General features: G+C 44.0%; 1 protein-coding gene across 3 annotated transcripts in view; it reads left to right on the top strand.

Moving 5' to 3' along the window:
• The window catches only part of MME (membrane metalloendopeptidase), a 73,219-nt gene extending 57,211 nt beyond the window's left edge, over positions 1–16,008 (top strand). For all 3 annotated transcript variants that reach the window (XM_060274462.1, XM_035132952.2, XM_035132954.2), the window contains exons 19-23: positions 1,074–1,207; positions 3,534–3,599; positions 7,132–7,227; positions 9,109–9,185; positions 13,995–16,008. In XM_060274462.1, the coding sequence (XP_060130445.1) occupies positions 1,074–1,207; positions 3,534–3,599; positions 7,132–7,227; positions 9,109–9,185; positions 13,995–14,094 (473 nt within the window). In that variant the 3' untranslated portion in view covers positions 14,095–16,008. The remainder of the gene's footprint in view (positions 1–1,073; positions 1,208–3,533; positions 3,600–7,131; positions 7,228–9,108; positions 9,186–13,994) is intronic.
• Positions 16,009–16,226: the final 218 nt, after the last annotated feature.

Here is a 16,226-nt window from a genome sequence, read left to right as displayed (position 1 = left end):
TGAGCTAAGGGTGGCTTTACATCTTACCAGAAGCACCAATTATTATTATCTTGTAAACAGCAAGTGTGCAAGGCCCTCGCTTGTGTGCTTCTTGGCATTTCTTGCATTACATGATACTGCCCATAAAACAGGGATGGGGAACCAGTAGTCCCCATATGTTGTTGAACTCCATTTCCTATCAGCCGCAGACAGCATGGCCAATGACCAGGGATGAGGGAAGTTGTGATCTAGCAACCTCTAGAGGGCCACAGCTTCCCCACCCTTACCATAAAGCAAGAACCGAAAGATTTATGCCAGCAACATAACATTTCCTCATTCACAACCAGCACCTTATAAACAAAGCAGCTGAATGAAACATCAGTCACGCCATGGTGCCGAATATTCCTCTTTTCTTCCAATCCCCCTACATCTTCCCAAGAGGGATGATCTTGTGGTCTTGGCCAGCCACTGAACAGATTCCAAAGGATCAGTGAATGTGCAAATGGCAGCTTCCTGCCAACCACTGGATGAGTACATCATTGCCTACATTGGGAAACAAGCTTGGTGAATGCTAAGGAACCCAGGTTCCTGAATCAAGCAGAGCACCTGGCTGGAATCGGATTAATCCATCAGAAAAGTCAAAGACCTTCATATTTTGTCTGATGCCTCCATACATTATGATAGAACATTATACAAAAAGGATTGGCGATGGTGCTGAAAGTGAGTGGTGCTTGAGTCAAGCACTGCACATACTACTGATGTTGGCTTGGAAGTGTGTGCTGATGGTGCAAACTCCTGTTGCTAGGCAGAAGACTATCTCTCAGTAGCAGATCCCCATATCTGACACTGGCAATGCATGCTGGGGCTGCTTGGTATTGGAGTTCAGCAACATCTGGAAGGCAAAAAGTTTCCCAACCTGGTGTGTACGATCCTCGATTCAATCCTTGCACCTTTAGCCGAGGTCATGGAGAGCCTTTCTGAGTAGGCAATATTGTTCCATGGATCAATAGTCTGCTACAGCACAAGGCAATTTCGTATTTCCAGTGTCTTCAAGACTATCATTGCAAATTTCTTATGTGTATATGTTATTTCAGGTAGAAATTTCAATGAGAATGGGGACCTTGTAGACTGGTGGAGTCAATCATCTGCAACAAATTTTAAGAAGCAGTCTGAGTGCATGGTAAACCAGTATGGAAACTTCAAATGGGATCTGGCTGGTGGACAAAATGTATGTCCCTTCTTTCTTATTGAAATGCTTACATTTTGATGCACATTCTTTTATTTTATTAGATGAAACATATTCCACATGGTAATGGAGGGAGATGGTACTGAACAGCTTCAAAAGGAAACTTAACTCTGTGAACAGACCTGCTGTAGGCCAAATTTAGTTTCTATTAATATTTGTATATTTCTTTCATTTATGAATTCCTCCCAATGAGGCATCTCAAAGCATTTTACAATATAATGACATATATAAAACAGTTATGTAAAGGCAATTGCACATAAAAACAATTAAAAACTATAAATTTAATACCAGGTTAGGTCAGGTCCAGGACAGATCCCAATTGAAATAAAGATTTCTGAAGACTTGTTGAAAGAGGAACATCTTTAGCAGGTGCACAAAACCAATAGAAAAGGCACCTGTCTGTTATGCAGTGGAAACTCTAAAGGGCAGGTACCAGCACACTCAAAGTCCAATTCCAACATCATGCTGATTGGACATCCTGATAGGATGGTACCTCCAGACTGCCCTTTCCTGAAAAAAGCTTTTATTGGTTGGGGTGGGACAATTTTTAAGGTATCCTGGTCTCAAGCTCTGTAGGGGTTTGCAAACCAGTGCCAGTACCTTGAACCTAGCCCAGTAGCTAATTGGCAGCCAGTGCAATTCATTTAGTAGTGGCATATTGTGATGGTAGTTGAGCCACCAAACTTTGCACTTCCATAGAACAAAGACATTTACATAGGTGCAAATAACCCCTTACATTTCAATGATTTGTATTCCCAGAGGTGCCTTTGCCAAGGTTCACAGATAAAGTCCAAGAAATAATGCTGCAGTTCAGATATATCATTAAATCATGGTCTAGTGTTATGTCTGTGATCTTTTGGTTGCACATTATGCCCTCCCATCTCATCTTCCTGTAAAGCCAAGATAAAGAGATTGGCAGCATCCACTGGGCAAACCTCTCTAGGTTATTCCTTCACTGAGAAGATCCTCTTCGTAGTGGTCACCCCTAGAAGTATAGGCGTGACCACTAGAAAGAGGATCTTCTCAGTGATGGAATAACCTAGAGAGGTTTGAACAAGGCACTTGGAGCAGGATCTCTCTAGAGCAGGCATCCCCAAACTGCGGCCCTCCAGATGTTTTGGACTACAATTCCCATCTTCCCTGACCACTGGTCCTGTTAGCTAGGGATCATGGGAGCTGTAGGCCAAAACATCTGGAGGGCCGCAGTTTGGGGATGCCTGCTCTAGAGGATAGGTTTCAAGTAGGTATGTGCAGGAGAAGGCAATCTCACAAGTAACCTAATCTCAAGCAATTAAGGCTTTTTAAAGTTAAAGCCAGCAGTTTAAAATGTACCCAGAAATGGACTGGGGAGCATCAGGTGTGATATAGTTGAAACATCCAGTCCCAATCAATATATTCCTGGCCCTATTCTGGACCAATTTCAGTTCCTAGACTATTTTAAGGCCAACACACAGCAATAGTCTGAACAGGAGGTTTCCAGAAAGTGTGGCCAGCTCATTTCTATCCAGTTATGGTGGTTCCTGGTGTATCAGCCAAAGCAAGTTAATTTAGAACAGGAAGCAAAAGCTTTCAATCTCCTCCTCATGGCCTCTCTGAAGGGAGGGAGGAGAGGGGAACGTGCACGAGTCAAAGGCTCACTGATAAAGCTCAGGCTAACTGCTGCTTGGGCACGTAGCACTAAACAATGGTTCAGTGTTGTATTCAAAGACAGCCAATTTGTGGCTAATGGGACGTGTGGCTCCAGAATTGGCCTCCACAGTCACTTACAGACTCACTGTTAAGACTGTGTTCATGGAAGACAATCTTATTCGGCTCCGAGTGATCGCCAAAGAAAAAGACGACTCAAAATAGAAAATGACAAAGAATCAGTAATTCAGCAATGCTGTTTTGCTGAGGCGGGGGGTGATCGGAGGAAGTGGTGGCAGATCTCCCATGCAACCAAGACTCTTCCATAAAGGTCATGTCATGTAACGTCTCAGTGAGCAGGGTCACATCAAGGTAAAAGACAGGTTCACGATAAAGTAGCTGGACTTGGCAAGATGCGACCAGTTATAGTCTGGTCTTAACAGCACCATGGAGAGCTCCCACTGAGCTCTGCTGGTTGTAGCTCTCCCCCTGTTGACTGTCATAGCCCTCTGGATGTTGCCTTGTAGACTTCATATTCTAAATTCCACATCTAGAGATGGTTGGGAATAATCCATTTTCTGACCTTCAAGCCATGACTCATTGTTCTTCCAAGAATTTCATTCTGCACTCAGGCAAAAAAAAAAAGTCAGTAGCATTTTCATTTCTTCCTTTTTCTCTGCAGCTCAGCGGCATCAATACCCTTGGTGAAAACATTGCCGATAATGGTGGCATCAGACAAGCATACAGAGTAAGAAATGCCCATTTTCTCTTACTTCATATGCTTCTTAGTTGGTGCAGATTCGTTAAAATGTTGGGTTGTTTGGGGTTTAAATTTTTTTAAAATAATAATTATATGCTGCTTTATTAAACCCCTGAAGTTTAGTTACCTGGCCTCCAGGGTCTAATCAGTACTCATAAGAACATAAGAAACGGACCATCTTGTCCAGCATCCTGTTTTCACAGTGGCCAACCAGATGCCTAGGGGAAACCCTCAAGTAGCACTTCAGTACAACAGAACTCTTCCTCCTTATGCATGTTTCTTCCCTTCAAGACCACATCCCTCATTTCCTACTTCATCCCTAGTCTCCCTCTCCTCTCCCTGTCCTTCATTCTCCCTCTTCATTATGAAAACTTTACAAAGAGAGTTAGGGAATTGTAAAGCACTCTGCGATCCTCAAATCAAGGGTAGTACCCAAATTTAATAAATAGTTATTTATTTATTTATTCATTTATTCATTTATTGCATGTGCCACAATTTACCTGTTTTCCGGGAGGAAGGTTCGGAATAATTTTTTATTTTATTTTTTTGCAATTGCAAGCACCATCAGTGGCTGGACAGGAAAGGAAGGCAGGGAATGGGAACCCGTGACCCTCCAGACATTGTTGGACTAAAACTCCCATAATTCCTAACCATTGGCCATGCTCCATGGTGCTGATAGCAGTAGCGAGTCCAACAATATCTGAACCAGATTTTCCATCCTTGATATAGATGGTCCAGCAACTGGGGTGGGTAAAAGGTAGATTGGGATCTACTGGTGGACCTCCAGGTGATCTGCAGTAGATCAACAAGCGTTTTTGACCACCAGTTGATTAACAGTAGCAACAACAAAATGACGACTCCTGTGCCCTAAAGAAAAACAACAACTGCTGAACACAAGAAGAGGTGATAACCCAGAGTAGAGTTTTGTGTTGAGGAACAGTGAGTTCTGTTGAGTTCTGGTACTAAAACAAAAGATGTCGCCAGGTTCTTAGCCTCACAATTCTTTAATTCTAAGTGTGTAGGTTTGTGCTTTTGCATCAAGCTCAGGTTCAAAGTTCCGGGAGAAAGGAAGTAGCTCCTGTAAGCCTTCAGTCTGCCCAGATTCAAACAAGGGTGAGCAGCACAGTGCCCAGGTAGCTTGTTACAATACTGAAAATCCTAGGTATCTAAAAAAATAAATTGTATAGTTGGTTGCATTTGTAAATTTGCAAATGCACACATAAATCATGAAGGGAGAAAGTGGGGCAGCAGCCAAATGAGTTATGCTTCTCTTTCCCCATTGCCTCAGAATTTCCACATCCATTTATAGGCAACTCATTCATACCATGCCTCACACTTTCTGTCCTTCTAAGCTACAATTATGCTTCTTTTGTGGAATTTGGAACGCCATAAAACGAAATCACCAAACATAATTTTGATGAGTCAAATCAATAGGGTCCCCACCAAAGCTATATACCAAGAACTTTCCAATTTTCCACAGTTGTCCACAAATGAGGACTATAAGAACCCTCTTCTTCTTCTTCTTCTTCTTCTTCTTCTTCTTCTTCTTCTTCTTCTTCTTCTTCTTCTTCTTCTTCTTCTTCTTCTTCTCATCATCATTGCTATGCTTGTGGAAGTTGCTTTTAGGCTATGCTAATTAAATTCCAATTCCATGCAGACTTGCTGAGACCCTCCAGAACAGGCTTCCTCAACCTCGGCTCTCCAGATGTTTTGAGACTATAATTCCCACTGGTCCTGCTAGTTAGGGATCATGGGAGTTGTAGGCCAAAAACATCTGGAGGGCAGAGGTTGAGGAAGCTTGCTCCAGAGTATTAAATATCTAAAAAGCAAAATTGTGTGGGTTTCTCAGGAAGAAATGAGTTATGACATTTCCATAAACTAAACTACATGCACACAACTCAGACTTGACATGAACAAGAAACAGGGTGGTAATCAGCTAAGTTTTATTCAGAGTAGACCCCCCTGAGCATGAAGGGACCTAACTTAGTCATGTGTCTTGGGAAGAATGTTTCTTAATGAGGTGGGAAGCTTGGACTATCACTGTGGCATTAAGCAAGAATTGGGAAAATGTTGTAGTAGGTAAATAAATGGTGCTAAAAAAATAAGGAAAGCATATTCTGTCTGTGAAATACTGTTCCGATGTGAATCTTTCTCAAGGGCAGCCATGGAAAAAACAGTTCCTCCCTTCTATTCCTGTTATCTTAATTAAGAGTACAGAACACACAGTAATTATTAGCCGAATGTCCAGGACAAAGTGCATTCTAGTAAGAGCCACACTGTCATTCTTTGCTTGTACTGAGATTATGGCTCTTTTATCTTTCGTTTACGTTTTTCAAAGGTTTTCCCAAGTGTGTACTCACAGTAAAGCAAGATGAACTATGCCAACATAAGAGACATAAAAGCCATCTTCCTTCCATGTGGTTTTTATACTGGTATAATGTGGTTCCACAGCATACAGGAAGCCATTTTTACTAATGGGTCCCAGTGCGTTGTGAGTTGTGCGATATCTTCCGCAAGGGAAAACTGGCTTGCTTTTAAATTTCTCCTTATATTGTGCTGGAGGAGTTGTGTGGCATCCACATACCGTATATTCTGAAGGTGGCACTGGGCCATCTTCATGCTCACGTTGTGATCCCTGCACTCTGAAGCAGCACCCAGCAGGGATGAAGTGTCTGCTCATCAGCTGACGAAAACAGCTGTTTTGGAATGGTCACATTGCTTCGTTTCCAACTGGTGTATGCTCTGTAACTTCCTCCTGAAATCCCATAACCTTTTCATACCATGTTGTCTCTGTCTTTGTCCTGCTTTCTTTGTGCTATAGCCCACCCCCCACTGCCCACCCCAAAATGTGGCAGCTTTGTAGAAGAATTGTAGGGCAACTAATAACACAGAGTAATAATAATAAAAAGTTAAAGGTAAAGGGGCCCCTGACCATCAGGTCCAGTCGTGTCCGACTCTGGGGTTGCGGCGCTCATCTCGCTCTATAGGCCGAGGGAGCCTGCGTTTTTTCGCAGACAGCTTCCGGGTCATGTGGCCAGCATGACAATGCTGCTTCTGGCGAACCAGAGCAGCGCACGGAAACGCCGTTTACCTTCCCGCCGGAGCGGTCCCTATTTATCTACTTGCACTTTGGTGTGCTTTCGAACTGCTAGGTGGGCAGGAGCTGGGACCGAGCAATGGGAGCTCATCCCGTTGCAGGGATTCGAACCGCCGACCTTCTGATCAGCAAGCCCTAGACTCTGTGGTTTAACCCACAGCGCCACCTGGGTCCCTAATAATAATAATAATAATAATAATAATAATAATAATAATAGCCCACCACTAATGCACGGTTATTGGATCAAGAACATGTTAGCATAATGTTCCTGGAGGTGCCCATAGACAAGGACATGAGGTGGCACCAACCAGAAATCTTACGATTTCTCCTTCCCTAGTTTTGTGCTTGATTCTCATCGCAGTTCGAGCTCGGTTGGATTTCAAGCTGGCCATCATCTCTCTCCCCTTCCTCTTCCTTTGGCAGGCCTACGAAAAGTTTGTACAGAAGAATGGAGATGAGAAGCTGCTCCCCGGACTCAACTTCAACCATAAGCAGCTGTTCTTTCTGAACTTTGCACAGGTATTATACTCTGCTTGACTGAAAGCTTTGGAAATTATTTTGAGTTGCAATTTCACAGCTAAGTTGGAAACAGCAGGCTGGCTTTTCTCCTTTTAATGTGAACTGGCAGAATTGCTAAATCGAGCAGCCTTCATGGCAGCGGGGCCGAGAGGAGAGTGGCCTGTCAGATTAAGTTAATCGCAGCTAAGTGCACGGAGGCATCCAGGAGGTGAGTCTGTAAAGCGCAGTTAACGTGTGGTCATGTACTAGTGCCGAGAGGGAACCTGCTCTCTGATTTCCTGAAAGTTTTCTTCCCAGAGGAAAATGGTTCTGCTTCTCTTCCTCATTCTGGGGGCTCTTTAGAATGTCTATATGATTTCCATAGCTTCCCTTTCCACTGTGAGGTGGCTGAGGGTGGTGAGTGGGTGTTTTTCTTTCCATTAAAAGTTTCTCCCAGTGCCTTGCAGCATCCCTGCTTGCACAGTTACCTCATGACATATTCCTCTGGCCTTTAATTGAAGTGAAGGAATATACATAGAATCATAGAATTGTAGAGTTGGAAGGAATCCTGAGGACCATCTAGTCCAGGCATCCCCAATAGGGTAATGACGTTTTTTACAACCTCATTTCCCTGTATCATAATTTGATGAGCTTTCATTAAAGATTAGATAAAATCTTACTTTCAAAGAGATTTGATTTAAAAAAAAACCTCATGCACAAAAATTTTAAAAAATATTTATCGGTTTTTTGACCATTTTTGAAGTCACTGTAAGCAGATATAAAATTGAACCCAAGCTTTAGAGTCACATATATACAACATTATATAGGGTCATCAAACACACAAGGAAGCTTTTTTTAGCTGCAGTAACAGTATAGATGCCGCTAGAGGACGATGTTTTGCTACCTCTCCTGTAAGGTTCTTTTCCCAGCATGCCCGACAGGGCCTGCTGACTGAGTTTTGAGGTCCCAAAAAGGGGCTTTTACCTTGCGCAGGTGTGACATTTGTATACCCTATGTTGCTAAGAACACTCCCCATTGTGGAATGTGGTGCTGTGTCCAAATGTGATACGAAATATATATAGAATTGTTAATACAATTTTATGAAATGGTAAAACGGCATACAAAGAAATTAAAAATGGTTTGTGCATGACCTTTTTAAATATTTCAATGGAATATACCTAATTTTAGTCATTAATAGGCAAAAGTTCGTCCATTTGTGCTACAGGAAATAATTTTTGAGAAAAAAATGAAAAAGTCAGCAAAACTTCGGGCCTCCAGATGTTTTTGACTACAATTCCCATCTTCCCCGACCACTGGTCCTGTTAGCTAGGGATCATGGGAGTTGTAGGCCAAAACATCTGGAGGGCTGTAGTTTGGGGGTGCCTGATCTAGTCCAACCCCCAACAATGCAGGAATATGCAGCTGTCCCGTATGGGAATCGAACTTGCAACCTTGACATTATCAGCACCATGCTCTAACCAACTGAGCTATCCATTGCTAGATAACAGAGGCTGCCTACTGAACCCCTGAAGTCGATGCACTTGCTGGTTTTGCTTCTCTAAGATAAATAATTTCTTTTAATTAAAAAAATAAGCACTGAATACACACACGTGTGTGTGTGTGTGTTAGAGAGAGAGAGAGAGACTTCACTTAAGAAGAAGAAGAAGAAGAAGAAGAGCTGCATGGGACAGCTTTTCTACATCCCCACTACAGGAAAATACAGCTGAAGTTTATGCCACAATACGTTTTGTTAGTCTTTAAACCCTATGGCAGGTCATGTGCTACAATTGCAACAGATTAACATGACCAATGCTCTGGAAATCAAAACTAATGTGTCACTGCTTTTAAATAATCATTTCTGCAATATTTCTTTTTTGTGTGTGTGCACGTGTTCTTTTAAAGGTATGGTGTGGGACATACAGGCCGGAATATGCTGTCAACTCTATTAAAACAGACGTCCACAGCCCAGGCAAATTCAGGTTAGTATTTTAAATCATCCATTTTCTGAAGCAGAGTTTTTTTACTTAAAAAAACACACACCCAACAACAACACACAAATGCACACTTTTCTCACCAAAGTCAACAGCATAGTTAAACATGTTCATCTTTAAGACTCTTTGACATGCAGTAATTGTTAACTGCCCACAAGAGGGCTTTGGGAAGGAGATGTGAGGGCTCTGACAGGGTCACAAAGTCCTCTTCCCTCCTTCCCAAAGCCTAGTTAGCACTTTCCCAGCTTTGGGAAGAAGGTAAGAAGGCTCTAGGACCCTGCCAGAACCTTGTGCCTCCTTTCCAAAGCCCGTCACAAGGGAAGGCAGCACAAGGGCTGGGGGGGGGGGCGCGGATATTACCCAGGTCCACCACTTACACATTCCCTGCATTCTAAGATGCTTGTTTCTAGAACAGAAGACGTAGGTTCAAATGGCTTCCACCACATGTTTTTTTAATGTCTGCTTCCTGGAACAATTTGTGTTTCATCATAGTGTGGGAGAGCAACAATCGTCTCCATCCCTTCAACAGTACACAACAGTACTACTGCCACCAGTAGTGTTGTGTGGAGAGCCACACGGAAATGTGGCCTTAGAATTGTGTTCATACCTGAACAGGTTAGAAAAAAAATCCAGTTTGCAATGTACTGTATACATTGATTACCCGTCATAAGACATCGGTTTCTCCAACCTGTTCTGAGTTCACAGGGTGGTCCAGATAAATATCATTTGAGAAATGCAATGTTCTATTAAAATCAAAGTGGATTAATAATGGAAAATATAAAGATACTGTGATAGATAAGTGAATGCCTTTGTGCTGCTATTATACAATTCTGAGCCTGTGCTTTTACCTACCTGGTATACTTCTCGTCAGTATTCCTTTTTTTTTCTTTTTTGCAAATGCTCACTTTATACCCTGCATAACCAAATATTTATTGAATGCATCAACTGTTCCTGAAGCTGGCCTCAGAATGGTATTTTCATGTGGGTGTGCTCTCAAGGCTTTGTTGTTGTTTTTCCAGGAAATCTGTGACTTTCTCCCTGATGCAATTATATTCCAAAATCCTACACTCAGCTGAATTTCTCAGCTGCAGTGTTTGCTTTGGATGGGGCAGTTCCCAGGACATTTGCCTGGTGTGCCTTTTCTCCATTTGCATTGCTGATTCATTCTTTGAGATCATTGTATATCTTTTGTTTGGACACGGTTTAGAGTTCTGTAACAAGCACTGCATTTCATTACTGACGAGATAGCTGTAAATATATGCACTCCACTTTGGACAACTCATTCAGCCAATAGTAACTGTTACAACCACTGGGTAGTAATTCCTAGTGGTGAGTAGGAGGGCATCATCACTTATGCATTGTGGGATGGCAGCATTCATTTCCGCCTTCCTTGGTAATCTATGCGAGGGAAAGGATGTACAGGTCTCCTGGCCTGCCTTTATGCTATACATTCCAGCTTCCCATTCCTTGTTGCCTTTCCACCAAGAAACTGCCCTGTGCACAGTGAGAGCTAGCTCTGGGGGGGAGTGGTTTTGCAATGACAGCCACATTGCAAAGAAGATGGTTGCTTTTTAAAAATGTATATTCAGGCATGTCCAACAGGTAGATCGTGATCTACTGGTAGATCACGGGGTGTTCCTGGTAGATCCTGGTTGATCTCTGGCCCCCCAGCGATCTCCCAGCGATCTTACAAGAAAGAAGATTCCACCTCAACATTAGGAAGAACTTCCTGACAGCAAGAGCTGTTCAGCAGTGGAATTTGCTACCAAGGAGTGTGGTGGAGTCTCCTTCTTTGGAGGTCTTAAACAGAGGCTTGACAGCCATATGTCAAGAATGCTTTGATGCTGTTTCCTGCTTGGCAGGGGGGTTGGACTGCATGGCCTTGTGGTCTCTTCCAACTCTATGATTCTATGATTCCTTAGAAGAAGCAAAAAAAAAAATGCAAAACAACAACAACAACAACAACAACAACAACTTTGGCTTCCTACAAAAGCTAAACAAATCTTGCTTCCCAAGAAAGCTCAAAAACTTTGGGTAGATCACTGCTAGATTTTTTTATGACAATGGGTAGATCACTGCCGGTTTTTTAATACTGTGAGTAGATCGCAGTCTATTGGGAGTTGGACGTCCCTGGTATATTTCATGGAACTGCTGCATACTTTCTGGTGCAATTGGACTTCTCCGCAACCCTTCCCCTCTGCAGGGAGGTGGGACCGATTCGGATGGTCCGCCCCCGCTACTTAATGGATCCAATTGGCTTCCAGAGAGTGGTAGGGGATGTTTTATCCCATGTCGATGGCCTTTCAGCTGATTCCCTGGTGGCCCGCTGGAATGCGGAGTTAACCAGCGCTATTGACTGTCTGGCTCCGAAGCGCCCTCTCAGATTGCATGGAGCCCGGACAGCCCCGTGGTTTTCCCCAGCGCTGAGGGTGATGAAACAGTCATTGAGACGGCTAGAGCGCCGGTGGCGGAAAACTCATTTTGAATCAGACCGGACACGGGCTAGAGCTCAACTTCGAGCCTACCAAGTGGCAATGGCGACGGCGAAGAGGACCTTCTTCACCGTCTCCATCGCATCTGCAGAAAACAGCAGCAGGAGACTCTTCCAGGTGGTTTGCAATTTAGCGGAACCACCTGCTCCATCCGGGCCCAGTATGGGCCACATGATCTCCTGCAATGATTTTGCAAAGTTTTTTGCAGATAAAGTCGCTCAGATTCGGGAAGAGGTAGACTCCACCGTGGGAGCAGGGCCGGGGCGGGGGAGTGCTAGAGTCCTGTCTAGTCAAGTTTTGTGGGATCAATTTCAATCTGTTACCTCCGAGGATGTGGACAGGCTGCTTGGACGAGTGAAACCAACCACCTGTCTCCTTGATCCTTGCCCATCCTGGCTTATAAAAGCTAGCCGGGAAGGGCTGGGCGATGGGCTTCGCGGGTTGGTAAATGCTTCTCTCCATGAGGGAGCCTTCCCAGACCCGCTGAAAGAGGCGGTTATTAAACCGCTTCTAAAAAAACCATCTTTAGATCCGGCCAATATGGCCAACTATCGCCCAGTCTCAAATCTTCCATTCTTGGGCAAGGTGATTGAGCGAGTGGTTGCTGAACAACTCCAGGCACGCCTGGAAGAAGCGGACCATTTGGATCCCTTCCAGTCAGGATTCAGGCCTCATCATGGGACTGAAACTGCCTTGGTCGCACTGGTCGATGATCTCCGGCGGGCTAGGGACAAAGGTAAGAGCTGTTTCCTTGTTCTGCTGGATCTCTCAGCGGCTTTTGACACCATCGACCATAACATCCTTCTGGACCGTCTAGAGGGCTTGGGAGCTGGGGGCACTGTCATGCAGTGGTTCCGCGCCTTCCTCCTGGGCCGTGTTCAGAAAGTGGTGGTGGGGGATGAGTGTTCAGACCCCTGGGCTCTCACTTGTGGGGTGCCTCAGGGTTCTGTCCTCTCCCCCATGCTTTTTAACATCTATATGCAGCCGCTGGGAGAGATCATCAGGAGGTTTGGGCTGGGTGTCCATCAGTATGCTGATGATACCCAGCTCTACCTCTCTTTTAAATCAGAACCAGTGAAGGCGGTGAAGGTCCTGTGTGAGTGCTTGGAGGCGGTTGGAGGATGGATGGCGGCTAACAGATTGAGATTGAATCCTGACAAGACAGAAGTACTGTTTGTGGGGGACAGGAGGCGGACGGGTGTGGAGGACTCCCTGGTCCTGAATGGGGTAACTGTGCCCCTGAAAGACCAGGTGCGCAGCCTGGGAGTCATTTTAGACTCACAGCTGTCCATGGAGGCACAGGTCAACTCGGTGTCCAAGGCAGCTGTTTATCAGCTCCATCTGGTACGCAGGCTGAGTCCCTACCTGCCCACTGACTGTCTCTCCAGAGTGGTGCATGCTCTAGTTATCTCCCGCTTGGACTACTGCAATGCGCTCTACGTGGGGCTACCTTTGAAGGTGACCCGGAAACTACAACTAATCCAGAATGCGGCAGCTAGACTGGTGACTGGGAGCGGCCGCCGAGACCACATAACACCGGTCTTGAAAGATCTACATTGGCTCCCAGTACGTTTCCGAGCACAATTCAAAGTGTTGGTGTTGACCTTTAAAGCCCTAAACGGCCTCGGTCCGGTATACCTGAAGGAGCATCTCCACCCCCATCGTTCTGCCCGGACACTGAGGTCCAGCTCCGAGGGCCTTCTGGCGGTTCCCTCATTACGAGAAGCCAAGTTACAGGGAACCAGGCAGAGGGCCTTCTCGGTAGTGGCTCCCACCCTGTGGAATGCCCTCCCACTAGAGGTCAAAGAGAACAACAACTACCAGACCTTTAGAAGGCATCTCAAGGCAGCCCTGTTTAGGGAAGCTTTTAATGTTTGATGGATCTCTGTATTTTAATGTTTGATGGATTTCTGTGTTTTAGAATTTCTGTTTTGTTGGAAGCCGCCCAGAGTGGCTGGGGGAACCCGGCCAGATGGGCGGGGTATAAATAATAAATTATTATTATTATTATTATTATTATTATTATTATTATTATTATTATTATTATACCAAGTCAGACAATTGGTCCATCTAGCTCAGTATTGCCTACAGTGACTGGCAACAGCTCTCCAATTTTTCAAAATCATCTCTCCCAGCCCTAGCTGAAGGTGCTGAGGACTGATACTGGGATGTTCTTCACGCAGTGCTAAGATACCATAGTCGTCTCCCTATAAACTCTATGCTTCCTGAGCAAGCAGCAGAAGTTGCTGCCCTGGGTGTAGTTATTTACGAAGCGGAACTAACATATTCTCTTCTTGTTTTAAAGGGTCCTAGGAACACTGCAGAACACAGCAGAGTTTTCTGAAGCCTTTAAGTGTACCAATACGGAATACATGGATCCCGTGAAAAAGTGCCGTGTTTGGTGATGAAGCTACGTAGAGTGGACTTGAAGGAGGAGAAGCTTTCCAGAAATCGAGAATGTTTTGAGGATGGCCAGAGTGGATTTGTCACCAAAAAAAAAGGAACGATAACAGAGACATACCAAACGATGCATTTTATAGAAAGGGAGGAGGAGGAGAAAACCTCGCTAAGGCAGCTACTGCCAACAATTACTCTGACAAAACTCGGGAAATGATAAATCACTGCGTACTTAAGCGTTCTTCATTTCTTTCCCTGCAATGATCTTACCATTTTAATCCTGCTTTCCATTTCGCCTGCAGATTCTATTTCATGTTTTACCCTTTCCATCGCCACGTTTTTTCTGTGAGAGTGAGTCCCACCGATTTCAGTGAATCTTGTTTCCAGGAAAGTACATTCAGCCTTAATGACCTGCTGTCCCGTGAAGGTGTTCCGATATTTATAAATCAGATGAAAGAAGGGAGCACCAAGTAACACATTAGCTTGGACATGTGTCAAGTGAGCCAAAAGCCTACGGTGTGGTTTCTCACACATCTCCTATTACGGCTTGCGTGCTTTACCAAATGCTTGTGTCTCCCAGCGTGGCCTTGGGAACTGCAGGGCCTGGAGGAAAAAAGAACCTTATAAGGGACCCTAGCGATTTGCCATTTGTAAATGCTCAATACTCAGTGCACCCTTAAAAAAAAAAGCAATTTGCATCTAGACAACACCAATGGCCCCAGCCATAGTGGCAGAAAGCTTGTCACACGTAAGGAATTTCTGTATTTACAACAAAAGACGTGCAGGATCAGCAGGGAACAGGTGAGCATTACAATACAGGTGAGATGTGGAACCATATGTGAGATGGCAATGCTTGCCTGCAAACATCTGCTTATGGGTGCTGTTTCTTGAGAAGTTGTGGTTGGCACTATCCTATGCTCTGCTTTGACATCCACAATCACTGGATGAAGGCAAAGCCACCAAGGAGATCTTCTCCTTCCTCACTACTGTTTTCATCCTCTTGGGAGGCAGGTAGTGGTGCAAAGCGCTTCTGACTTACATATTACATATGGCACCCTTGCCCATACAAGACGTCTTCACCCCATGGACTCGTCTCCAAGCTTTCTTCTGTTCCTTTTCCTTTTCCTTTTTTGTGAAGCCATCGTCGTGAGAACAACCCAAAGACGAAAGTGTAATCTACTTAAGGGATTAACTGTTGACCAAATTTATTGTTTGCTGCTTTCCAGCCAAAACCTACACTGTAGATAATTTATGGAATTTTTTTAGCATATGTTGTAATCACTGCAGTTGTAATCAAAAACTCCATGTTTTTTCTAAGATTTTCCTGCTTTTTCTCAAAGCTTTGTCTTTTTTTTCCAAAGAAGAGGACGAAAAAGTATTTGTAATAATATATATCACCATACTTTTTATATTTAATTCTGAATTATACCGGACATGAATTGTTAAATGTCATTACAATGGGTGCGTTTTGTTAGAGTGTCAAGGTACAAACCATTCAACAGATGATTAAGTCTCTACTAATAAGATATACAGACTGACTGACTGGTTTTGAGAAGAACTTCTAGAAGCCGGTTCTACAAATGTTAGGACTTTCAAATGTAGCACAAAAGTTGCTTGTGATTCCTTTGAACGAACAGGACATTTTGCTTCAGTAATAATGGTACATATGTAGGCATTTACATTATGTGGACCCTTACTAGTGATAAACCTTTTAAATCTTCTACAATAGTTTTCAAATGCCCTCCTGCAGGTGGCCAAGGAACATACTGCTTCTGGCACTGAAACACACAGATCTTTCCAAATAAATTACTACTTGATACCTCTGATGACTCGAATGGGTCCATTTCTGAGCATTTGAGGACTGCCTGTGCAAAAATTTTATTTTCAAGTTTGTCATCTGATAAAGCATTGTGATAATTAAATTTAAGCCACGTGTCCCTTATTGCTTATACTGTTGCAGTACATCTTTGCTTGGCATGGAAGGGTCTCTCTCTCTCTCTCTCTCTCTCTCTCTCTCTCTCTCTCTCTCTCTCACACACACACACACACACACACACACACTCATTTGACACTATTAAGTTGGAGGAAAGTGGCTCTTGGAGCGTGCCCTGTACATGGGTTTACACCGCTTTCCTTGGCG

Source organism: Zootoca vivipara, chromosome 5, assembly GCF_963506605.1.
Source record: "Zootoca vivipara chromosome 5, rZooViv1.1, whole genome shotgun sequence".
NCBI lineage: Eukaryota > Metazoa > Chordata > Lepidosauria > Squamata > Lacertidae > Zootoca > Zootoca vivipara.
The sequence above is the reverse complement of the archived record's forward strand: the minus strand, read 5'-3'. Positions and strand labels throughout refer to the sequence as shown.